This window comes from Somniosus microcephalus, unplaced genomic scaffold (assembly GCF_052327205.1).
Source record: "Somniosus microcephalus isolate GS21.2 unplaced genomic scaffold, FLI_Smic_1.0 unresolved_chr2, whole genome shotgun sequence".
Classification (NCBI taxonomy): Eukaryota; Metazoa; Chordata; class Chondrichthyes; order Squaliformes; family Somniosidae; genus Somniosus; species Somniosus microcephalus.
This window is the reverse complement of record NW_028225180.1, coordinates 16,683,160-16,710,235: the sequence shown is the minus strand read 5'-3', so window position 1 is coordinate 16,710,235 and position 27,076 is coordinate 16,683,160. Positions and strand designations below refer to the sequence as shown.

The following is a 27,076-nucleotide window of genomic DNA, read 5'->3' as shown; positions in this document are numbered from 1 at the left end:
GTCACACTCGCTCTCACTCACACTCACACTCACTCACACTCACACTCAGTCACACTCAGTCACACTCACTCACACTTACACTCACACTCACTCACACTCACACTCACACTCACAATCACACTCAGTCACATTCACACACACACTTTCTGAAGTGTGCTCACTGTTGTAAAGTAGGAAACGCGGCAGCCAACTTGCGCACAGCAAGCACCCACAAACAGCAATGCAATAATGGCCAGATTATCTGTTATTTAGTGATGTTGATTGAGGGATAAATATGGGCCAGGACACGAGGGACAACTCCCCATCTCTTCTTCCAATAGTGGCTGTGGGATCTTTTATGTCAACCTGAGAGGGCAGACGGGGCCTCGGTGTAACTTCTCATCCTGAAAGACGGCACATCCGACAGCGCAGCTCTCCCTCAGTACTGCCCCTCCGACAGTGCGGCGCTCCCTCAGTACTGCCCCTCCGACAGTGCAGCACTCCCTCAGTACTGCCCCTCCGACAGTGCAGCGCTCCCTCAGTACTGCCCTCCGACAGTGCTGCGCTCCCTCAGTACTGCCCCTCCGACAGTGCGGCGCTCCCTCAGTGCTGCACCTCCGACAGTGCGGCGCTCCCTCAGTACTGCCCCTCCGACAGTGCTGCGCTCCCTCAGTACTGCCCCTCCAACAGTGCGGCGCTCCCTCAGTACTGCACCTCCGACAGTGCGGCGCTCCCTCAGTACGGCCCCTCCGACAGTGAGGCGCTCCCTCAGTAATGCCCCTCCGATAGTGCGGCGCTCCCTCAGTACTGCCCCACCGACAGTGCGGCGCTCCCTCAGTACTGGCCCTCCGACAGTGCAGCACTCCCTCAGTATTGCCCCTCCGACAGTGCGGCGCTCCCTCAGTACTGCCCCTTCGACAGTGAGGCGCACCCTCAGTACTGCACCTCTGACAGTGCGGCGCTCCCTCAGTACTGCCCCTCCGACCGTGCAGCGCTCCCTCAGTACTGCCCCTCCGACAGTGCAGCGCTCCCTCACTACTGCCCCTCCAACAGTGCAGTGCAACCTCAGTACTGCCCCTCCGACAGTGCGGTGCTCCCTCAGTACTGGCCCTCCGACAGTGCAGCACTTCCTCAGTACTGATCCTCCGACAGTGCGGCGCTCCCTCAGTACTGCCCCTCTGACAGTGCAGCGCTCCCTCAGTACTGCCCCTCCGACAGTGCGGCGCTCCCTCAGTACTGCCCCTCTGACAGTGCAGCACTCCCTCAGTACTGCCCCTCTGACAGTGCAGCACTCCCTTAGTACTGTCCCTCCGACAGTGCAGCGCTCCCTCAGTACTGACCCTCCGACAGTGTGCCGCTCCCTCACTAGTGCCCCTCCGACAGTGCACCGCTGTCTCAGTACTGCCCCTCCGACAGTGCAGCGCTCCCTCAGTACTGCCCCTCCGACAGTGCTGCGCTCCCTCAGTACTGCCCCTCCAACAGTGCAGCGCTCCCTCAGTACTGCCCCTCCAACAGTGCAGCACTCCCTCAGCACTGCCCCTCCGACAGTGCAGCGCTCCCTCAGCACTGCACTGGAGTGTCAGCCTCGGTTTTGTTGGTCAAGCCTTTGGAGTGGGTGTTGAACCCACTACCTTCTGACTCAGAGGCGAGGGTGCGGCATACTGAGCCACGACTGAGTGGCCTGCATCTACGCTGTAAACACTTGTCAAAATGCCCCGTCTCCAATTGAGACGCCGGGAAAATATTTCAGTCAGCTGATGCCCACGGCTAATTGATTTTTGGTGTCTCAGGCCATTTCCGTCAACCCGCATGACTTGCCACCAAACGACTGGAGCTGCGCCGAGTCCCTGCAGAAACTCCTCCGCGAGATCCCAACAGGATCCTTCTCCAATCCTCAGGCCGCCTCGCAAATCGCCCCTTCGTTAGAGGGGAGGACGTATCTGGACGTGGGGAAGCTTGACTGCGCCGCCGACGTCAGTGAGTCACCAGATGGGATGGGGCGAGGAAGGTTGGAGGGGCTGGAGGAGGTTACAGAGATAGGGAGGGTTTTATGGGCTGGAGGGGATTACAGAGATAGGGAGGGTTGTAGGGGCTGGAGGAGGTTACAGAGATAGGGAGGGTTGTAGGGGCTGGAGGAGGTTACAGAGATAGGGAGGGTTGTAGGGCTAGAGGAGGTTACAGAGATAGGGAGGGTTGTAGGGGCTGGAGGCGGTTACAGAGATAGGGAGTGTTGCAGGGGCTGGAGGAGTTTACAGAGATAGGGAGATTGTAGGGGCTGGAGGAGCTTTCAGAGATAGGGAGGTCTGTAGCGGCTGCAGGAGGTTACAGATATAGGAAGGGTTGTAAGGTTGGAAGAGGTTACAGAGATAGAAACTGTTGTAGGGTTGGAGGAGGTTACAGTGATAGGGAGGGTTGCAGGGGCTGGAGGTGGTTACAGATATCGGGCTAGATTTTCAGTCGCTTGCGCCAGCAGTTAGCGCCTTAAGAGAAGTGATTTTCGGGCGCTATGCGTGTAGCGCCCAGGCGCAGCGCAGTTTGCGCCCCGCCCCAAATTAAGTTGCCCGTTAGCGCCGGCGCAAAGTTTAGCGCCCGCCCGGATGCGCACGCAGAAAATGACGTCACATCCTCGTGCAACGCCCTTTGTGCGCCCCGATTCCAAACTTCAGTCGGACCGCCCCATTGTGCGGCTGGCGGCCGGAGCGTTTGGAAAAAGGAACGCAACACAACCAGCGCGGGCCCCGGGGGGCGCAAATTAAAGGGGACGTACTCTCCAGTATAAAGGCCACCCTTTTTTCAGAAAACACTCTTGTGCAACGCATTTCTGGAGACACAACAAGGAGGATAGCTAACTGGTTTCAAGCAGCAAGAGCCAGGTATTTTTGGACTCAGGCCAGAGCGCTGCAAGTGGCCTTTTGGAAATCAGAGTGTTTGCCAGGATTTGATGGGGGTTGCATGGGGTGCCAATGCGGAGCTGCAGCTCCATGTCCGTAGGGCTCGCAGACGCATTGTGAGAGGGGCAGCCCTGGCTAGAGGCAGAGGGGGCTACAGGCGTCGGCCACGTAGGCCTTACCCAGTCAGGCTATACCGCCAGCAGCGCTCCTACCTAAACATGAGTGCCGCGCGATGTGTTAAAAGGCTCCGATTCCGAAAGGAGGTGATTGCAGAGATCTGCCACCTGCTTCGCCGAGATCTGCAGCCAAAGCTCAGGTGCAGGACGTCTCTGTCGGTGGAAGTGAAGGTGACGGTGGCATTGAACTTCTATGCCACCGGCTCCTTCCAATACGCTGCTGGGGACATAGCAAACATCTCCCAGTACGGCGCGCATCGCTGCATCCGCCAGGTGACCGAAGCACTGTTCAGAAGGAGAAGCCAATTCATCTCCTTCCCCATGGCCCTGGAGAGCCAGCATCAGCGCGCATTGGGATTTTCCAGACTCGGGGAATTCCCCTTGGTGCAGGGCGCCATTGACTGTACGCATGTGGCTTTGCGGGCCCCTCTGGAGCATGGCGAGCAGTATCGCAACAGGAAGGGCTACCATTCTCTGAATGTGCAGCTGGTCTGTGACCACAAGCAGCGCATCATGGCAGTCAATGCCAGCTTCCCAGGCAGCAGCCACGATGCCTTTATCCTGCGGCAGAGTACTGTGCATGACATGTTCCAGGCACAGCCTCCCCCAAGAGGATGGCTACTCGGGGACAAAGGCTATCCTTTGTGCACCTGGCTCATGACCCCGCTCCGCGCGCCCAGGACCGCTGCTGAAGAGGCCTACAACGAGAGCCATCAAACCACCCGCAACATCATCGAGCTAACTATTGGGGTCCTCAAGCAGTGGGTCCGCTGCCTTGATCGCTCCGGAGGAGCTCTCCAGTATTCGCCGGACCGGGTCTCCCAATTTGTGGTGGTTTGCTGCATGCTACACAACCTGGCTATCCGCAGGACTCAGGCACTGCCACCTGACGTTGGACCAGCACCTCAGGAGGAGGAGCAGGAGGAGCATGAGGAGGAGGAGGAGGAGGAGCAGGAGTACGTTCCCAGGAGGGAGCGACCAGGGCCAAGGGCCGCACGACGCCACCTTATTACACGGTACTTCTAAGCCCCCTGTCAGGGAATGGCCAGGGGCCATGAGGGAAGATGAATGCAGCCGCTCCGCAAGCCCTCAGCCGGCGAAGCCAACAAACACTAAGAAGAACAACCATGGAGACTGCATGAATAAAGATAATTTTTTATTACACAAAAATGAAAAGCCCTTCCCACATGAATCCCCCAAAACAATAAACGGGCCCCACAAAAAGCCCAACAAACGACTCACTCCCACAAACTGGGGAGGAGTCACTCCACCTTTCTTCAAACCGGGCCTCAACGTCGGCCTAACGCAAAAAATAAGCCCTCCAACAACACAACCATGGGCAAAATAAAGATGGCCACCGCCATATAAAAGGAAAGCTGGCCACACCCTCTACTGAGTGGCCCGCGAGGGCGAGACCTTGCCCAGCCTTTTGCCTCCCCTGCCCGGCCTGCTGCTCCTTCGCAAGCTCTGCCCAGTGGCTGCTGCAAGGCTGGGGGAAGGCGCCTGAGGCTCAGATGCCCTTCCGCCAGATGCCGCTGGGGGGCAGCCTACATGGCGTTTGGGCCTCGAGGGGCCGTCTGCTGAGTGGCGCACCTGAGCCTGGCCACCATCAGCTGCAGCCGCTTGCCCTTGACGCCCCAGTGGGGGAATGGCGGTGACGGATGGCGCAATGTGGGCCAGCTGGCGTCTGGGATGCGCTGGCTGGTGCTGTGGCGCGGTGGCACTCGGCCGGGCCCGCACTGCAGGATCCGCAACAATCAGCCGAGGGGCGGCTTGCTGGGATGGTCCAGCGCGGCGGCTGCCCTGGCGATGCCTGCCTGAGACAGCGCGTGTGGCAGCAGTGAGTGCCCCTGTGGTCCTGGTGTGCGCGCGCATCACAGCCGCCAGGGTCTTGACGGCATCAGTCAGCATGCGGCCACTCGCGGCAGCTGCTGCCCCGAACTCGCGCACACTGGTCGCCAGCGACTCGATGGCCTCAGGCATGCGCCCCACCATGCTCATGAGCTCCGTGTGGCGCCGGTCCGAATCCTCGGCCATCTTATCCAGCTTCCGCACCTCCTCCGAGGTGAAGGTGTCCGGACTGGAGTCGCGACTCTCCCGCTGGGGAGGAGGGGGCCGAACTAGGGGACCCTTGCCGCATTGGTGGCAGCGAGTGTGCCGATCAGCAGCACTCCCCTCTGATTCTTCCCCCCTTTGGGGGGAAGGCCGCGGGCCACGCGCACGGCTCCTGGGTGGCTGGACGCCACTGGTCCCAGAAGCTGCATTGCCCTGCGACAGTTCCTCCAGGCACTCGTCCAGTGAGGAGGTGTCAAGCATTTCCTCCTCTCCCGCGGGACGTGACTGTTCCCCCGAAGGTCCGGCTTGCTCCTCCTCCTCCTCCTGGTCGGAGGTGCTGTCACTGGCAGCTTCAGGGTCCTGGTCGTCACCAGCTGAAAGCAGGAATGCACAAGAGTAGCTTCAGAGTGAGGAGACAGCGTCAGCGAGGGAGTTAGGACTGGTGGCATTCAGCGCATTGGTGGGACAGTGGCAAAGGAGGTAGCTCGGATGGGCCAGTGCGACGCGAGAGGGCCAAAAGGCGAGGTCCTTACCATTGCCGGGCAGTGGAGGGTCTGATACTCCGCACGCTGTGGGGACAATCACACGGGCTCCCATGAGCACACACACGTGCTCCTCCAGCCGAGTGAGCTTCTGCAGCTTGGCGCGGCCACCCCTGGCACGCGCCTGCGATTAAACGCTACTTTAGCCTGCAAGAGAAAGGACGGGCTGTAAGTGCGCAGTGAAGCCCTGATGTAGTGTGCACTGCCTCCCATGGTGGAATAGCTTGGACAGAGTGAAGCCCTGATGTAGTGTGCACTGCCTCCCATGGTGGAATAGCGTGGACAGAGTGAAGCCCTGATGTAGTGTGCACTGCCTCCCATGGTGGAATAGCGTGGACAGAGTGAAGCCCTGATGTAGTGTGCACTGCCTCCCATGGTGGAATAGCGTGGACAGAGTGAAGCCCTGATGTAGTGTGCACTGCCTCCCATGGTGGAATAGCGTGGACAGAGTGAAGACCTGATGTAGTGTGCACTGCCTCCCATGGTGGAATAGCGTGGACAGAGTGAAGCCCTGATGTAGTGTGCACTGCCTCCCATGGTGGAATAGCTTGGCCAAAGTGTAGAGTGCCGAATGGCCATGTGATGCTCATGACTGTCCCAATGCTGCTGGCTGAGGGCTGGCCAATAGGACTTTCAGCTCCCTTTGCCCATCATGTCAGGTGTACATGCAAGAATGAGGAGGAGACTGGAAAGGCTACTCACCTTCACAATCCTGGTCAGATCGTTGTATTTTTTACGACATTGTTTGTGGGTCCTGGGGGCATCGCCGGTGAACGTCACCCTCTGGGCGATCTGCTTCCTGGCTTTGGTGTAGTCGTGGTGGGTTGGATTCCTCCCACTCTTTGGGAACAAGATCTTGCGCCTCACCTCCAGAGCTGTGACCATTATGTCCAGATCACCCTCTGAGAAGTGCAGGGCACGCTGACGGGCCTTCTCTGGCGTTGCCATGACTCCCTGGGGCAGAGCAGCAGTGTTGAGGCCTCTTTGCAAGGCTGCAGTGTGCAGGGCGTGGCAGCAGACCAATTCGTCCCTTCCCCCTTTAAGAGCTGGTCGGCGCCACGGGGTCTGCTGTCAGTCCAAAAATGACCGCACCCGCGCTGCGCCCCGCCTGGGCGCTATCCCTCTGGACCGCCGGCTTAGCGCCTAAAGATAGGAGTGGAACGCCTCTTTTAGCGCTCCACCAATCTCTTAGGGCGAAGCCACTGAATTTCCGGCAACGGGGCGCTACTTTGGGGCGGGCGCTAACTTCGGGCGGGCGCTAAGGTTAGCGCCCCAAAACTGTCTATACTGAAAATCTAGCCCATAGGGAGGGTTCTAGGGGCTGGAGGAGGTTACAGAGATAGGGAAGGTTGTAGGGCTGCAGGAGGTTACAGTGATAGGGAGGGTTGTAGGGGCTGGAGGAGGTTACAGAGATAGGGAGGATTGTAGAGCTGGAGGAGGTTACAGAGATAGAGAGGGTTGTAGGGCTGGAGGAGGTTCCAGCGATAGGGAGGGTTGTAGGGCTGGAGGAGGTTACAGAGATAGGGAGGGTTGTAGGGCTGGAGGAGGTTACAGAGAAAGGGAGGGTTGTAGGGGCTGGAGGCTGTTACAGAGATAGGGAGGATTGTAGAGCTGGAGGAGGTTACAGAGATAGGGAGGATTGTAGAGCTGGAGGAGTTTACAGAGATAGGGAGGTTTGTAGGGCTGGAGGAGGTTCCAGCAATAGGGATAGTTGTAGGGTTGTAGGAGGTTACAGAGATAGGGAGGGCTGTAGGGCTGGAGGAGGTTACAGAGATAGGAAGGTTTGTAGGGGCTGGAGGAGGTTACAGAGATAAGGAGGGTTGTAGGGGCTGGAGGAGATTATAGACATAGGGAGGGTTGTAGGGGCTGGAGGAGGTTACAGAGATAGGGAGGGCTGTAGGGGCTGGAGGAGGTTAGAGAGATAGGGAGGGTTGTAGGGCTGGAGGAGGTTACAGAGATAGGGAGGGTTGTGGGGGCTGGAGGAGGTTACAGAGATAGGGAGGGCTGTAGGGGCTGGAGGAGGTTACAGATATAGGGAGGGTTGTAGGGTTGGAGGAGGTTACAGAGATAGAAACAGTTGTAGGGTTGGAGGAGGTTACAGTGATAGGGAGGGTTGTAGGGGCTGGAGGTGGTTACAGATATAGGGAGGGTTCTAGGGTCTGGAGGAGGTTACAGAGATAGGGAAGGTTGTAGGGATGGAGGAGGTTACAGTGATAGGGAGGGTTGTAGGGGCTGGAGGAGGTTACAGAGATAGGGAGGATTGTAGAGCTGGAGGAGGTTACAGAGATAGGGAGCGTTGTAGGGCTGGAGGAGATTCCAGAGATAGCAATATCTGTAGGTTTGGAGGAGGTTACAGAGAAATGGAGGCTTGTAGGGGCTGGAGGAGGTTACAGAGATAGGGAGGGTTGTAGGGGCTGGAGGAGGTTACAGAGATAGGGAGGGTTGTAGGGGCTGGAGGAGGTTACAGAGATAGGGAGTGTTGTAGGGGCTGGAGGAGGTTACAGAGATAGGGAGGGTTGTAGGGACTGGTGGAGGTTACAGAGATTGGGAGGGTTGTAGGGGCTGGAGGAGATTACCGAGATAGGGAGGGTTGTAGGGGCTGGAGGAGGTTACAGAGATAGGGAGGGTTGCAGGGGCTGGAGGAGGTTACAGAGATAGGGAGGGTTGTAGGGGCTGGAGGAGGTTACAGAGATAGGGAGTGTTGTAGGGGCTGGAGGAGGTTACAGAGATAGGGAGGGTTGTAGGGACTGGTGGAGGTTACAGAGATTGGGAGGGTTGTAGGGGCTGGAGGAGATTACCGAGATAGGGAGGGTTGTAGGGGCTGGAGGAGGTTACAGAGATAGGGAGGGTTGCAGGGGCTGGAGGAGGTTACAGAGAAAGGGAGGGTTGTAGGGCTGGAGGCAGTTACAGAAATAGGGAGGGTTGTAGGGCTGGAGGAGGTTACAGAGATAGGGAGGGTTGTAGGGGCTGGAGGAGGTTACAGAGATAGGGAGGGTTGTAGGGGCTGGAGGAGGTTACAGAGATAGGGAGGGTTGTAGGGGCTGGAGGAGGTTACAGAGATAGGGAGGGTTGTAGGGAGCTGGAGGAGGTTACAGAGATAGGGAGGGTTGTAGGGCTGGAGGAGGTTACAGAGATAGGGAGGGCGGTGAGGCCATGGAGGGGATTTGAAGACGAGGATGAGAATTTTAAAATCAAGGTGTTGCTTAACCGGGAGCTGATGTTGTTGAGCGAGCACAGGGGTAATGGGTGAAAGGGCCATGGTGCGAGTTAGGATATGGGCAATAGAGTTGTGGATGACCTCAAGTTAACTGCTATGTCCTTCTGTGTGTGTCTGTGTGTGTCTGTGTCTGTGTGTGTCTGTGTGTGTGTGTGTGTGTGTGTGTGTGTGTGTCTGTGTGTGTGTGTCTGTGTGTGTGTGTGTGTGTGTGTCTGTGTGTGTCTGTGTGTGTGTGTGTGTCTGTGTCTGTGTGTGTCTGTGTGTGTGTCTGTGTGTGTCTGTGTGTGTCTGTGTCTGTGTGTGTGTCTGTGTGTGTGTCGGTGTGTGTGTGTCTGTGCGTGTGTCTGTGCGTGTCTGTGCGTGTGTCTGTGCATGTGTCTGTGTCTGTGTGTGTGTCTGTGTGTGTCTGTGTGTGTGTCTGTGTGTGTCTGTGTGTGTCTGTGTGTGTCTGTGCGTGTGTCTGTGTCTGTGTGTGTGTCTGTGTGTGTGTCTGTGTGTGTGTCTGTGTGTGTCTGTGCGTGTGTCTGTGTGTCTGTGTGTGTGTCTGTGTGTGTGTCTGTGTGTGTGTCTGTGTGTGTCTGTGTGTGTCTGTGTCTGTGTGTGTGTCTGTGTGTGTGTCTGTGTGTGTGCCTGTGTGTGTGTCTGTGTGTGTCTGTGTGTGTGTCTGTGCGTGTGTCTGTGTGTCTGTGTGTGTGTCTGTGTGTGTGTCTGTGTGTGTCTGTGTGTGTCTGTGTCTGTGTGTGTGTCTGTGTGTGTGTCTGTGTGTGTGCCTGTGTGTGTGTATGTGTGTGTGTCTGTGTGTGTCTGTGTGTGTCTGTGTGTGTGTCTGTGCGTGTGTCTGTGTGTGTCTGTGTCTGTGTCTGTGTCTGTGTGTGTGTCTGTGTGTGTGTGTGTCTGTGTGTCTGTGCGTGTGTCTGTGCATGTGTCTGTGTGTGTGTGTGTCTGTGTGTCTGTGTGTGTGTCTGTGCGTGTGTCTGTGCGTGTGTCTGTGCCTGTGTGTGTGTCTGTGTGTGTCTGTGTGTGTGTCTGTGTGTGTCTGTGTGTGTGTCTGTGTGTGTGTCTATGTGTGTGTGTGTGTGTGTCTGTGTGTGTCTGTGTGTCTGTGCGTGTGTCTGTGCGTGTGTCTGTGCGTGTGTCTGTGTGTCTGTGCGTGTGTCTGTGCGTGTGTCTGTGTGTGTCTGTGTGTCTGTGCGTGTGTCTGTGCGTGTGTCTGTGCCTGTGTGTGTGTCTGTGTGTGTGTCTGTGTGTGTCTGTGTGTGTGTATGTGTGTGTCTGTGTGTGTGTCTGTGTGTGTGTCTGTGTGTGTGTCTGTGTGTGTCTGTGTGTGTGTGTGTGTGTGTGTGTGTGTGTGCCTGTCTGTCTGTGTGTGTGCCTCCAGATAACCTGACCTTACCGGAGATCAGCACCGTTCCACCTCCCCTGACCCAGGCCATTCTCATCCGGGTCGAGTACAACATCGTGGACGGACTGCACCACACCTTCAGCGACGGGGTGAACGTGACCGTAGCCACGGGCAGCCGGCTGATCCGGGTGTTGGAGGCAGCCCAGCAGATGTACCCCGTCCGATTCAGGTACGGTCTCCCGTGGCGGTACCGCCGACCCTTCGATGCCGTGGGGGTCCGGCGTAGGGTGGGCTGGCTGGGTCGTGCTGACCGTGAGCAGCTGTTGTGCGTTTGCACACCCACACCGAAGGTTAGAGACGTGGGGAAACGTGGGAAAGGAGACCGCCTCACCTCTGCTGGGGTAAACGATTGCTCCCCCCACCCTCCTCTGTGCTGTGAGGAGGATGCCGAGAAACTCCAGTATGATTTGGACAGGTTGGGTGATTGGGCAGATGCATGGCAGATGCAGTATAATGTGGATAAATGCAAGGTTATCCACTTTGGTGGCAAAAACAGGAAGACAGATTATTATCTGAACAGCAATAGATTGGGAGAAGGGGAAGTGCAATGGGACCTGGGTGTCCTTGTGCACCAGTCGCTGAAGGTAAGCATGCAGGTGCAGCAGGCGGTTAAGAAGGCAAGTGGTATGCTGGCCTTCATAGCGAGAGGATTCGAGTACAGGAACAAGGGTGTCTTGCTGCAGTTGTACAGGGCCTTGGTGAGACCACACCTTGAGTATTGTGTGCAGTTTTGGTCGCCTTATCTGAGGAAGGATGTTCTTGCCATGGAGGGAGTGCAGCGAAGATTCACCAGACTGATACCTGGGATGGCAGGAATGATGTATGAGGAGAGATTGGGTCGATTGGGCTTGTACTCGCTGGAGTTTAGAAGAATGAGAGGGGATCTCATTGAAACTTATAAAATTCTAACAGGACTGGACAGACTAGATGCAGGAAGGATGTTCCCGATGGCGGGGAGTCCAGAACCAGGGGTCACAGTCTAAGGATAAGGGGTAAGCCATTTAGGACAGAGATGAGGAGGTATTTCTTCACCCAGAGAGTGGTGAACCTGTGGTATTCTCTACCACAGAAGGCAGTTGAGGCCAATTCATTAAATATATTCAAGAAGGAGTTAGATATATTTCTTAAAACTAAAGGGATCAGAGGATATGGGGAGAAAGCAGGGACCGGGTACTGAATTTGGATGATCAGCCATGATCGCATTGAATGGCGGAGCAGGCTCGAGGGGCCGAATGGCCTACTCCTGCTCCTATCTTCTATGTTTCTATGTCTCTATGTTCCTCCCATTATCCCTCACCCAGGAGATACTTCATTATTTACTAATGTTTAATGTAGTTCTGTCTGTCTCTCTCTTTTAGTCTCTCTTCATCTCTCTCGCTGTCTCTCTGCCTCTGTCTCTTGATCTCTCCCTCGCTCTCTGTCTCTCTCTGTCTTGTTCTATGTCTAGATCTCTCTCTCTCTCTGTCCCTCTCTCTGACTTTCTGTCTCTCTCTCCATCATCCCTAGTTGCCCTTGAGAAGGTGGTGGTGAGCCGCCTTCTTGAACCGCTGCAGTCCGTGTGGTGAAGGTGCTCCCACAGCGCTGTTAGGGAGGGAGTGCCAGGATTTTGACCCAACGACGATGAAGCATCGGCCGATATATTTCCAAGTCAGGATGGTGTGTGACTTGGAGGGGAACTTGGAGGTGGTGGTGTTCCCATGCGCCTGCTGCCCTTGTCCTTCTAGGTGGAAGAGGTCGCGGGTTTGGGAGGTGCTGCCGAAGAAGCCTTGGTGAGTTGCTGCAGTGCATCTTGCAGATGGTTCACACTGCAGCCACGGTGCGCCGGTGGTGGAGGGAGTGAATGTTTAAGGTGGCGGATGGGGTGCCAATCAAGCGGGCTGCTTTGTCCTGGATGGTGTCGAGCTTCTTAAGTGTTGTTGGAGCTGCACTCATCCAGGCAAGTGGAGAGTATTCCATCACACTCCTGACTTGTGCCTTGTAGGTGGTGGAAAGGCTTTGGGGAGTCAGGAGGTGAGACACTCGCCGCAGAATACCCAGCCTCTGGCCTGCTCTTGTAGCCACAGTATTTATGTGACTGGTCTCTCTGTCTCTCTCTCTCTCTCTCTGACTGAGTGAAAGAGAGAGAGCGAGTGAACGAGAGAGAATCCGAGTACAAGTGAGAGGCAGAGAACGAGAGAGAGAGGCAGAGAGGGATAGAGAGTGAGAGAGAGAGAATCAGGAGAAATAATGGGTCAGAGACCTGACTGATTATAACAGCAGTAATTATGAGCGTGACTCCATCTAATTGCTGCTCTGTGTCACTCTCCATCCTTTGTTTAAAGGTTTAACACCACGATGACACTGTGGGGCCCGTCTTTGACTAGTGTCAGGGGTTTGACTGCATGCAGTAAAGAAAGAACATACTGGCAGCTTTTGAGTGGATCTGCACCACTGGATCAGGGTGAGTATCAACATGACCGACTCGACCATACCCTGGATTATTGGTCCAGTAACATGACCCTTACACTACTGTATCCTGGATTATTAGTCCAGTAACATAACCCCTACACTACTGTATCCTGGATTATTAGTCCAGTAACATAACCCCTACACTGCTGTACCCTGGATTATTAGTCCAGTAACATAACCCCTACACTACTGTACCCTGGATTATTAGTCCAGTAACATAACCCCTACACTACTGTATCCTGGATTATTAGTCCAGTAACATAACCCCTACACTACTGTACCCTGGATTATTAGTCCAGTAACATGACCCCTACACTACTGTACCCTGGATTATTAGTCCAGTAACACAACCACTACACGACTGTACCCTGGATTATTAGTCCAGTAACATAACCCCTACACTACTGTACCCTGGATTATTAGTCCAGTAACATAACCCCTACACTACTGTACCCTGGATTATTAGTCCAGTAATATAACCCCTGCACTACTGTACCCTGGATTATTAGTCCAGTAACATAACCCTTACACTACTGTACCCTGGATTATTAGTACAGTAACATGACCCCTACACTACTGTACCCTGGATTATTAGTCCAGTAACATAACCCCTACACTACTGTACCCTGGATTATTAGTCCAGTAACATAACCCCTACACTACTGTACCCTGGATTATTAGTCCAGTAACATGACCCCTACACTACTGTACCCTGGATTATTAGTCCAGTAACATGACCCCTACACTACTGTACCCTGGATTATTAGTACAGTAACATGACCCCTACACTACTGTACCCTGGATTATTAGTCCAGTAACATAACCCCTACACTACTGTACCCTGGATTATTAGTCCAGTAACATAACCCCTACACTACTGTACCCTGGATTATTAGTCCAGTAACATAACCCCTACACTACTGTACCCTGGATTATTAGTACAGTAACATGACCCCTACACTACTGTACCCTGGATTATTAGTCCAGTAACATAACCCCTACACTACTGTATCCTGGATTATTAGTCCAGTAACATGACCCCTACACTGCTGTATCCTGGATTATTAGTCCAGTAACATAACCCCTACACTACTGTACCCTGGATTATTAGTCCAGTAACATAACCCCTACACTACTGTACCCTGGATTATTAGTCCAGTAACATAACCCCTACACTACTGTACCCTGGATTATTAGTACAGTAACATGACCCCTACACTACTGTACCCTGGATTATTAGTCCAGTAACATAACCCCTACACTACTGTATCCTGGATTATTAGTCCAGTAACATGACCCCTACACTGCTGTATCCTGGATTATTAGTCCAGTAACATAACCCCTACGCTACTGTACCCTGGATTATTAGTCCAGTAACATAACCCCTGCACTACTGTACCCTGGATTATTAGTCCAGTAACATAACCCCTACACTACTGTACCCTGGATTATTAGTCCAGTAACATGACCCCTACACTACTGTACCTTGGATTATTAGTCCAGTAACATAACCCCTACACTACTGTACTCTGGATTATTAGACCAGTAACATGACCCCTACACTACTGTACCCTGGATAATTAGTCCAGTAACATGACCCTTACACTACTGTACCCTGGATTATTAGTCCAGTAACATGACCCCTACACTACTGTACCCTGGATTATTAGACCAGTAACATGACACCTACACTACTGTACCCTGGATTATTAGTCCAGTAACATGATCCCTACACTACTGTACCCTGGATTATTAGTCCAGTAACATGACCCTTACACTACTGTACCCTGGATTATTAGTCCAGTAACATAACCCCTACACTACTGTACGCTGGATTATTAGACCAGTAAGATGACACCTACACTACTGTACCCTGGATTATTAGTCCAGTAACATGATCCCTACACTACTGTACCCTGGATTATTAGTCCAGTAAATTAACCCCTACACTACTGTACACTAGATTATTAATCCAGTAACATAACCCCTACACTACTGTACCCTGGATTATCAGTCCAGTAACATAACCCCTACACTACTGTACCCTGGATTATTAGTCCAGTAACATAACCCCTACACAACTGTACCCTGGATTATTAGTCCAGTAACATAACACCTACACTACTGTACCCTGGATTATTAGTCCAGTAACATAACCCCTACACTACTGTACCCTGGATTATTAGTCCAGTAACATAACCCCTACACTACTGTACCCTGGATTATTAGTCCAGTAACATGACCCCTACACTACTGTACCCTGGATTATTATTCTAGTAACATAACCCCTACACTACTGTACCCTGGATTATTAGTCCAGTAACATAACCCCTACACTACTGTACCCTGGATTATTAGTCCAGTAACATAACCCCTACACTACTGTACCCTGGATCATTAGTCCAGTAACAGAACCCCTACACTACTACACCCTGGATTATAGGTCCAGTAACATGACCCCTATACTACTGTACCCTGGATTATTAGTCCAGTAACATAACCTCTACACTACTGTACCCTGGATTATTAGTCCAGTAACATGACCCCTACACTACTGTACCCTGGATTATTAGGCCAGTAACATGAGCCCTACACTACTGTACCCTGGATTATTAGTCCAGTAACATAACCCCTACACTACTGTACCCTGGGTTATTAGTCCAGTAACATAACCCCGACACTACTGTACCCTGGATTATTAGTCCAGTAACATAACCCCTACACGACTGTACTGTGGATTATTAGTCCAGTAACATAACCACTACACTACTGTACCCTGGATTATTAGTCCAGTAACATAACCCCTACATTACTGTACCCTGGATTATTAGTCCAGTAACATAACCCCTACACTACTGTACCCTGGATTATTAGTCCAGTAACATGACCCCTACACTACTGTACCCTGGATTATTAGTCCAGTAACATGACCCCTACACTACTGTACCCTGGATTATTAGTCCAGTAACATAACCCCTACACGACTGTACCCTGGATTATTAGTCCAGTAACATAACCCCTACACTACTGTACCCTGGATTATTAGTCCAGTAACATAACCCCTACACTACTGTACCCCTGGATTATTAGTCCAGTAACATAACCCCTACACTACTGTACCCCTGGAATATTAGTCCAGTAACATAACCCCTACACTACTGTACCCTGGATTATTAGTCCAGTAACATGACCCCTACACTACTGTACCCTGGACAGTAACATAACCCCTACACTACTGTACCCTGGATTATTAGTCCAGTAACATAACCCCTACACTACTGTACCCTGGATTATTAGCCCAGTAACATAACCCCTACACTACTGTACCCTGGATTATTAGCCCAGTAACATAACCCCTACACTACTGTACCCTGGATTATTAGTCCAGTAACATAACCCCTACACTACTGTACCCTGGATTATTAGTCCAGTAACATAACCCCTACACTACTGTACCCTGGATTATTAGTCCAGGAACATAACCCCTACACCACTGTACCCTGGATTATTAGTCCAGTAACATAACCCCTACACTACTGTACCCTGGATTATTAGTCCAGTAACATAACCCGTACACTACTGTACCCTGGATTATTAGTCCAGTAACATAACCCCTACACTACTGTACCCTGGATTATTAGTCCAGTAACATGATCCCTACACTACTCTACCCTGGATTATTAGTCCAGTAACATAACCCCTACACTACTGTACCCTGGATTATTAGTCCAGTAACATAACCCATACACGACTGCACCCTGGATTATTAGTCCAGTAACATAACCCCTACACTGCTGTACCCTGGATTATTAGTCCAGTAACATAACCCCTACACTGCTGTACCCTCGATTATTAGTCCAGTAACATAACCCCTACACTACTGTACCCTGGATTATTAGTCCAGTAACATAACCCCTACACTACTGTACCCTGGATTATTAGTCCAGTAACATGACCCCTACACTACTGTACCCTGGATTATTAGTCCAGTAACATGACCCCTACACTACTGTACCCTGGATTATTAGTACAGTAACATGACCCCTACACTACTGTACCCTGGATTATTAGTCCAGTAACATAACCCCTACACTACTGTACCCTGGATTATTAGTCCAGTAACATAACCCCTACACTACTGTACCCTGGATTATTATTCCAGTAACATAACCCCTACACTACTGTACCCTGGATTATTAGTACAGTAACATGACCCCTACACTACTGTACCCTGGATTATTAGTCCAGTAACATAACCCCTACACTACTGTATCCTGGATTATTAGTCCAGTAACATGACCCCTACACTGCTGTATCCTGGATTATTAGTCCAGTAACATAACCCCTACACTACTGTACCCTGTATTATTAGTCCAGTAACATAACCCCTACACTACTGTACCCTGGATTATTAGTCCAGTAACATAACCCCTACACTACTGTACCCTGGATTATTAGTACAGTAACATGACCCCTACACTACTGTACCCTGGATTATTAGTCCAGTAACATAACCCCTACGCTACTGTACCCTGGATTATTAGTCCAGTAACATAACCCCTGCACTACTGTACCCTGGTTTATTAGTCCAGTAACATAACCCCTACACTACTGTACCCTGGATTATTAGTCCAGTAACATGACCCCTACACTACTGTACCCTGGATTATTAGTCCAGTAACATGACCCCTACACTACTGTACCTTGGATTATTAGTCCAGTAACATAACCCCTACACTACTGTACTCTGGATTATTAGACCAGTAACATGACCCCTACACTACTGTACCCTGGATAATTAGTCCAGTAACATGACCCTTACACTACTGTACCCTGGATTATTAGTCCAGTAACATGACCCCTACACTACTGTACCCTGGATTATTAGACCAGTAACATGACACCTACACTACTGTACCCTGGATTATTAGTCCAGTAACATGATCCCTACACTACTGTACCCTGGATTATTAGTCCAGTAACATGACCCTTACACTACTGTACCCTGGATTATTAGTCCAGTAACATAACCCCTACACTACTGTACGCTGGATTATTAGACCAGTAAGATGACACCTACACTACTGTACCCTGGATTATTAGTCCAGTAACATGATCCCTACACTACTGTACCCTGGATTATTAGTCCAGTAAATTAACCCCTACACTACTGTACACTAGATTATTAATCCAGTAACATAACCCCTACACTACTGTACCCTGGATTATTAGTCCAGTAACATAACCCCTACACTACTGTACCCTGGATTATTAGTCCAGTAACATAACCCCTACACTACTGTACCCTGGATTATTAGTCCAGTAACATAACACCTACACTACTGTACCCTGGATTATTAGTCCAGTAACATAACCCCTACACTACTGTACCCTGGATTATTAGTCCAGTAACATAACCCCTACACTACTGTACCCTGGATTATTAGTCCAGTAACATGACCCCTACACTACTGTACCCTGGATTATTATTCCAGTAACATAACCCCTACACTACTGTACCCTGGATTATTAGTCCAGTAACATAACCCCTACACTACTGTACCCTGGATTATTAGTCCAGTAACATAACCCCTACACTACTGTACCCTGGATCATTAGTCCAGTAACAGAACCCCTACACTACTACACCCTGGATTATAGGTCCAGTAACATGACCCCTGTACTATTGTACCCTGGATTATTAGTCCAGTAACATAACCTCTACACTACTGTACCCTGGATTATTAGTCCAGTAACATGACCCCTACACTACTGTACCCTGGATTATTAGGCCAGTAACATGAGCCCTATACTACTGCACCCTGGATTATTAGTCCAGTAACATAACCCCTACACTACTGTACCCTGGGTTATTAGTCCAGTAACATAACCCCGACACTACTGTACCCTGGATTATTAGTCCAGTAACATAACCCCTACACTACTGTACCCTGGATTATTAGTCCAGTAACATAACCCCTACACTACTGTACCCTGGATTATTAGTCCAGTAACATGACCCCTACACTACTGTACTGTGGATTATTAGTCCAGTAACTTAACCACTATACTACTGTACCCTGGATTATTAGTCCAGTAACATAACCCCTACATTACTGTACCCTGGATTATTAGTCCAGTAACATAACCCCTACACTACTGTACCCTGGATTATTAGTCCAGTAACATAACCCCTACACTACTGTACCCTGGATTATTAGTCCAGTAACATGACCCCTACACTACTGTACCCTGGATTATTAGTCCAGTAACATGACCCCTACACTACTGTACCCTGGATTATTAGTACAGTAACATGACCCCTACACTACTGTACCCTGGATTATTAGTCCAGTAACATAACCCCTACACTACTGTACCCTGGATTATTAGTCCAGTAACATAACCCCTACACTACTGTACCCTGGATTATTAGTCCAGTAACATAACCCCTACACTACTGTACCCTGGATTATTAGTACAGTAACATGACCCCTACACTACTGTACCCTGGATTATTAGTCCAGTAACATAACCCCTACACTACTGTATCCTGGATTATTAGTCCAGTAACATGACCCCTACACTGCTGTATCCTGGATTATTAGTCCAGTAACATAACCCCTACGCTACTGTACCCTGGATTATTAGTCCAGTAACATAACCCCTGCACTACTGTACCCTGGATTATTAGTCCAGTAACATAACCCCTACACTACTGTACCCTGGATTATTAGTCCAGTAACATGACCCCTACACTACTGTACCTTGGATTATTAGTCCAGTAACATAACCCCTACACTACTGTACTCTGGATTATTAGACCAGTAACATGACCCCTACACTACTGTACCCTGGATAATTAGTCCAGTAACATGACCCTTACACTACTGTACCCTGGATTATTAGTCCAGTAACATGACCCCTACACTACTGTACCCTGGATTATTAGACCAGTAACATGACACCTACACTACTGTACCCTGGATTATTAGTCCAGTAACATGATCCCTACACTACTGTACCCTGGATTATTAGTCCAGTAACATGACCCTTACACTACTGTACCCTGGATTATTAGTCCAGTAACATAACCCCTACACTACTGTACGCTGGATTATTAGACCAGTAAGATGACACCTACACTACTGTACCCTGGATTATTAGTCCATTAACATGATCCCTACACTACTGTACCCTGGATTATTAGTCCAGTAAATTAACCCCTACACTACTGTACACTAGATTATTAATCCAGTAACATAACCCCTACACTACTGTACCCTGGATTATTAGTCCAGTAACATAACCCCTACACTACTGTACCCTGGATTATTAGTCCAGTAACATAACCCCTACACTACTGTACCCTGGATTATTAGTCCAGTAACATAACACCTACACTACTGTACCCTGGATTATTAGTCCAGTAACATAACCCCTACACTACTGTACCCTGGATTATTAGTCCAGTAACATAACCCCTACACTACTGTACCCTGGATTATTAGTCCAGTAACATGACCCCTACACTACTGTACCCTGGATTATTATTCTAGTAACATAACCCCTACACTACTGTACCCTGGATTATTAGTCCAGTAACATAACCCCTACACTACTGTACCCTGGATTATTAGTCCAGTAACATAACCCCTACACTACTGTACCCTGGATCATTAGTCCAGTAACAGAACCCCTACACTACTACACCCTGGATTATAGGTCCAGTAACATGACCCCTATACTACTGTACCCTGGATTATTAGTCCAGTAACATAACCTCTACACTACTGTACCCTGGATTATTAGTCCAGTAACATGACCCCTACACTACTGTACCCTGGATTATTAGGCCAGTAACATGAGCCCTACACTACTGTACCCTGGATTATTAGTCCAGTAACATAACCCCTACACTACTGTACCCTGGGTTATTAGTCCAGTAACATAACCCCGACACTACTGTACCCTGGATTATTAGTCCAGTAACATAACCCCTACACGACTGTACTGTGGATTATTAGTCCAGTAACATAACCACTACACTACTGTACCCTGGATTATTAGTCCAGTAACATAACCCCTACATTACTGTACCCTGGATTATTAGTCCAGTAACATAACCCCTACACTACTGTACCCTGGATTATTAGTCCAGTAACATAACCCCTACACGACTGTACTGTGGATTATTAGTCCAGTAACATAACCCCTACACTACTGTACCCTGGATTATTAGTCCAGTAACATAACCCCTACACTACTGTACCCTGGATTATTAGTCCAGTAACATAATCCCTACACTACTGTACCCCTGGATTATTAGTCCAGTAACATAACCCCTACACTACTGTACCCTGGATTATTAGTCCAGTAACATAACCCCTACACTACTGTACCCTGGATTATTAGTCCAGTAACATAACCCCTACACTACTGTATCCTGGATTATTAGTCCAGTAACATAACCCCTACACTACTGTACCCTGGATTATTAGTCCAGTAACATGACCCCTACACTACTGTACCCTGGATTATTAGTCCAGTAACATGACCCCTACACTACTGTACCCTGGATTATTAGTCCAGTAACATGACCCCTACACTACTGTACCCTGGATTATTAGTCCAGTAACATAACCCCTACACTACTGTACCCTGGATTATTAGTCCAGTAACATGACCCCTACACTACTGTACCCTGGATTATTAGTCCAGTAACATAACCCCTACACTACTGTACTCTGGATTATTAGTCCAGTAACATAACCCCTACACTACTGTACCCTGGATTATTATTCCAGTAACATAACCCCTACACTACTGTACCCCTGGATTATTAGTCCAGTAACATAACCCCTACATTACTGTACCCTGGATTATTAGTCCAGTAACATGACCCCTACACTACTGTACCCTGGATTATTAGTCCAGTAACATGACCCCTACACTACTGTACCCTGGATTATTAGTCCAGTAACATGACCCCTACACTACTGTACCCTGGATTATTAGTCCAGTAACATAACCCCTACACGACTGTACCCTGGATTATTAGTCCAGTAACATAACCCCTACACTACTGTACCCTGGATTATTAGTCCAGTAACATAACCCCTACACTACTGTACCCCTGGATTATTAGTCCAGTAACATAACCCCTACACGACTGTACCCTGGATTATTAGTCCAATAACATGACCCCTACACTACTGTACCCTGGATTATTAGTCCAGTAACATGACCCCTACACTACTGTACCCTGGATTATTAGTCCAGTAACATAACCCCTACACGACTGTACCCTGGATTATTAGTCCAGTAACATAACCCCTACACTACTGTACCCTGGATTATTAGTCCAGTAACATAACCCCTACACTACTGTACCCCTGGATTATTAGTCCAGTAACATAACCCCTACACTACTGTACCCCTGGAATATTAGTCCAGTAACATAACCCCTACACTACTGTACCCTGGATTATTAGTCCAGTAACATGACCCCTACACTACTGTACCCTGGACAGTAACATAACCCCTACACTACTGTACCCTGGATTATTAGTCCAGTAACATAACCCCTACACTACTGTACCCTGGATTATTAGCCCAGTAACATAACCCCTACACTACTGTACCCTGGATTATTAGCCCAGTAACATAACCCCTACACTATTGTACCCTGGATTATTAGTCCAGTAACATAACCCCTACACTACTAACCCTGGATTATTAGTCCAGTAACATAACCCCTACACTACTGTACCCTGGATTATTAGTCCAGGAACATAACCCCTACACCACTGTACCCTGGATTATTAGTCCAGTAACATAACCCCTACACTACTGTACCCTGGATTATTAGTCCAGTAACATAACCCCTACACTACTGTACCCTGGATTATTAGTCCAGTAACATAACCCCTACACTACTGTACCCTGGATTATTAGTCCAGTAACATGATCCCTACACTACTCTACCCTGGATTATTAGTCCAGTAACATAACCCCTACACTACTGTACCCTGGATTATTAGTCCAGTAACATAACCCATACACGACTGCACCCTGGATTATTAGTCCAGTAACATAACCCCTACACTGCTGTACCCTGGATTATTAGTCCAGTAACGTGACCCCTACACTGCTGTACCCTCGATTATTAGTCCAGTAACATAACCCCTACACTAATGTACCCTGGATTATTAGTCCAGTAACATAACCCCTACACTACTGTACCCTGGATTATTAGTCCAGTAACATAACCCCTACACTACTGTACCCTCGATTAATAGTCCAGTAACATAACCCCTACACTAATGTACCCTGGATTATTAGTCCAGTAACATAACCCCTACACTACTGTACCCTGGATTATTAGTCCAGTAACATAACCCCTACACTCCTGTACCCTGGATTATTAGTACAATAACATAACCCCTACACTACTGTACCCTGGATTATTAGTCCAGTAACATAACCCCTACACTCCTGTACCCTGGATTATTAGTCCAGTAACATAACCCCTACACTACTGTACCCTAGATTATTAGTCCAGTAACATAACCCCGACACTACTGTACCCTGGATTATTAGTCCAGTAACATAACCCGTACACTACTGTACCCTGGATTATTAGTCCAGTAAGATAACCCGTACACTACTGTACCCTGGATTATTAGTCCAGTAACATAACCCCTACACTACTGTACCCTGGATTATTAGTCCAGTAACATAACCCCTACACTACTGTACCCTGGATTATTAGTCCAGTAACATAACCAGTACACTACTGTACCCTGGATTATTAGTCCAGTAACATAACCCGTACACTACTGTACCCTGGATTAATAGTCCAGTAAAATAACCTCTACACTACTGTACCTTGGATTATTAGTCCAATAACATAACCCCTACACTACTGTACCCTGGATTATTAGTCCAGTAACATGACCCCTACACAACAGTACCCTGGATTTTTAGTCCAGTAACATAACCCCTACACTGCTGTACCCTGGAATATTAGTCCAGTAACATAACCCCTACACTACTGTACCCTGGATTATTAGTCCAGTAACATAACCCCTACATACTGTACACTGGATTATTAGTCCAGTAACATAACCCCTACACTACTGTACCCTGGATTATTAGTCCAGTAACATAACCCCTACACTACTGTACCCTGGATTATTAGTCCAGTAACATGACCCCTACACGACTGTACCCTGGATTATTAGTCCAGTAACATAACCCCTGCACTACAGTACCCTGGATTATTAGTCGAGTAACATAACGCCTGCACTACTGTACCCTGGATTATTAGTCCAGTAACATAATCCCTACACTACTGTACCCTGGATTATTAGTCCAGTAACATAACCCCTACACTACTGTACCCTGGATTATTAGTCCAGTAACATAACTCCTACACTACTGTACCCTGGATTATTAGTCCAGTAACGTAACCCCTACACTACTGTACCCTGGATTATTAGTCCAGTAACATAAACCCTACACTACTGTACCCTGGATTATTAGTCCAGTAACATAACCCCTACACTACTGTACCCTGGATTATTAGTCCAGTAACATAACCCCTACACTACTGTACACTGGATTATTAGTCCAGTAACATGACCCCTGCACTACAGTACCCTGGATTATTAGTCCAGTAACATAACCCCTACACTACTGTACCCTGGATTATTAGTCCAGTAACATAATCCCTACACTACTGTACCCTGGATTATTAGTCCAGTAACATAACCCCTACATTACTGTACCCTGGATTATTGGTCCAGTAACATAACCTCTACACTACTGTACCCTGGATTATTAGTCCAGTAACATAACCCCTACACTACTGTACCCTGGATTATTAGTCCAGTAACATAACCCCTACACTACTGTACCCTGGATTATTAGTCCAGTAACATAACCCCTACACTACTGTACCCTGGATTATTAGTCCAGTAACATAACCCCTACACTACTGTACCCTGGATTATTAGTCCAGTAACATAACCCCTACACTACTGCACCCTGGATTATTAGTCCAGTAACATAACCCCTACACTACTGTACCCTGGATTATTAGTCCAGTAACATAATCCCTACACTACTGTACCCTGGATTATTAGTCCAGTAACATAACCCCTACACTACTGTACCCTGGATTATTAGTCCAGTAACATAACCCCTACACTACTGTACCCTGGATTATTAGTCCAGTAACATGACCCCTACACTACTGTACCCTGGATTATTAGTCCAGTAACATGACCCCTACACTACTGTACCCCTGGATTATTAGTCCAGTAACATAACCCCGACACTACTGTACCCTGGATTATTAGTCCAGTAACATAACCCCTACACTACTGTACCCTGGATTATTAGTCCAGTAACATCACCCCTACACTTCTGTACCCTGGATTATTAGTCCAGTAACATAACCCCTACACTACTGTACCCTGGATTATTAGTCCAGTAACATAACCCCTACACTACTGTACCCTGGATTATTAGTCCAGTAACATAACCCCTACACCACTGTACCCTGGATTATTAGTCCAGTAACATAACCCCTACATTACTGTACCCTGGATTATTAGTCCAGTAACATAACCCCTACACTACTGTACCCTGGATTATTAGTCCAGTAACATAACCCCTACAGTACTGTACCCTGGATTATTAGTCCAGTAACATAACCCCTACACTACTGTACCCTGGATTATTAGTCAAGTAACATAACCCCTACACTACTGTACCCTGGATTATTAGTCCAGTAACATAGCCCCTGCACTACTGTACCCTGGATTATTAGTCCAGTAACATAACCCCTGCACTACTGTACCCTGGATTATTAGTCCAGTAACATGACCCCTACACTACTGTACCCTGGATTATTAGTCCAGTAACATGACCCCTACACTACTGTACCCTGGATCATTGGTCCAGTAACATGACCCCTACACTACTGTACCCTGGATTATTAGTCCAGTAACATAACACCTACACTGCCGTACCCTGGATTATTAGTCCAGTAACATAACCCCTGCACCACTGTACCCTGGATTATTAGTCCAGTAACATAACCCCGACACCACTGTGCCCTGGATTATTAGTCCAGTAACATAACCCCTACATCACTGTACCCTGGATTATTAGTCCAGTAACATAACCCCTACACCACTGTACCCTGGATTATTAGTCCAGTAACATAACCCCTACACCACTGTGCCCTGGATTATTAGTCCAGTAACATAACCCCTACACTACTGTACCCTGGATTATTAGTCCAGTAACATAACCCCTACACTACTGTACCCTGGATTATTAGCCCAGTAACATAACCCCTACACTACTGTACCCTGGATTATTAGTCCAGTAGCATGACCCCTACACAACTGCACACTGGATTATTAGTCCAGTAACATAACCCCTACACTACTGTACCCTGGATTATTAGTCCAGTAACATAACCCCTACACTACTGTACCCTGGATTATTAGTCGAGTAACATGACCCTTACACTACTGTACCCTGGATTATTAGTCCAGTAACATAACCCCTACACTGCTGTACCCTGGATTATTAGTCCAGTAACATAAACCCTACACTACTGTACACTGGATTATTAGTCCAGTAACATGACCCCTGCACTACAGTACCCTGGATTATTAGTCCAGTAACATAACCCCTGCACTACTGTACCCTGGATTATTAGTCCAGTAACATAATCCCTACACTACTGTACCCTGGATTATTAGTCCAGTAACATAACCCCTACACTACTGTACCCTGGATTATTAGTCCAGTAACATAACCCCCACTCTATTGTACCCTGGATTATTAGTCCAGTAACATAATCCCTAAACTACTGTACCCTGGATTATTAGTCCATTAACATAACCCCTACACTACTGTACCCTGGATTATTAGTCCAGTAACATGACCCCTACACTACTGTACCCCTGGATTATTAGTCCAGTAACATAACCCCTACACTACTGTACCCTGGATTATTAGTCCAGTAACATAACCCCTACACTACTGTACCCTGGATTATTAGTCCAGTAACATAACCCCTACACTACTGTACCCTGGATTATTAGTCCAGTAACATGACCCCTACACTACTGTACCCTGGATTATTAGTCCAGTAACATAACCCCTACACTTCTGTACCCTGGATTATTAGTCCAGTAACATAACCCCTACACTACTGTACCCTGGATTATTAGTCCAGTAACATAACCCCTACACTACTGTACCCTGGATTGTTAGTCCAGTAACATAACCCCTACACTACTGTACCCTGGATTATTAGTCCAGTAACATGACCCCTACAC

The 27,076-nt window shown here is 48.9% G+C and overlaps 1 protein-coding gene across 1 annotated transcript in view; it reads left to right on the top strand.

The window, feature by feature from the left end:
- Positions 1 to 27,076, top strand: part of LOC147092196 (cobalamin binding intrinsic factor-like) — an 82,218-nt gene that overhangs the window by 19,167 nt on the left and 35,975 nt on the right. The window contains exons 6-8 of the mRNA XM_085975870.1: positions 1,770 to 1,956; positions 10,239 to 10,431; positions 12,584 to 12,702. Coding sequence (XP_085831996.1) covers positions 1,770 to 1,956; positions 10,239 to 10,431; positions 12,584 to 12,702 — 499 coding nt within the window. The remainder of the gene's footprint in view (positions 1 to 1,769; positions 1,957 to 10,238; positions 10,432 to 12,583; positions 12,703 to 27,076) is intronic.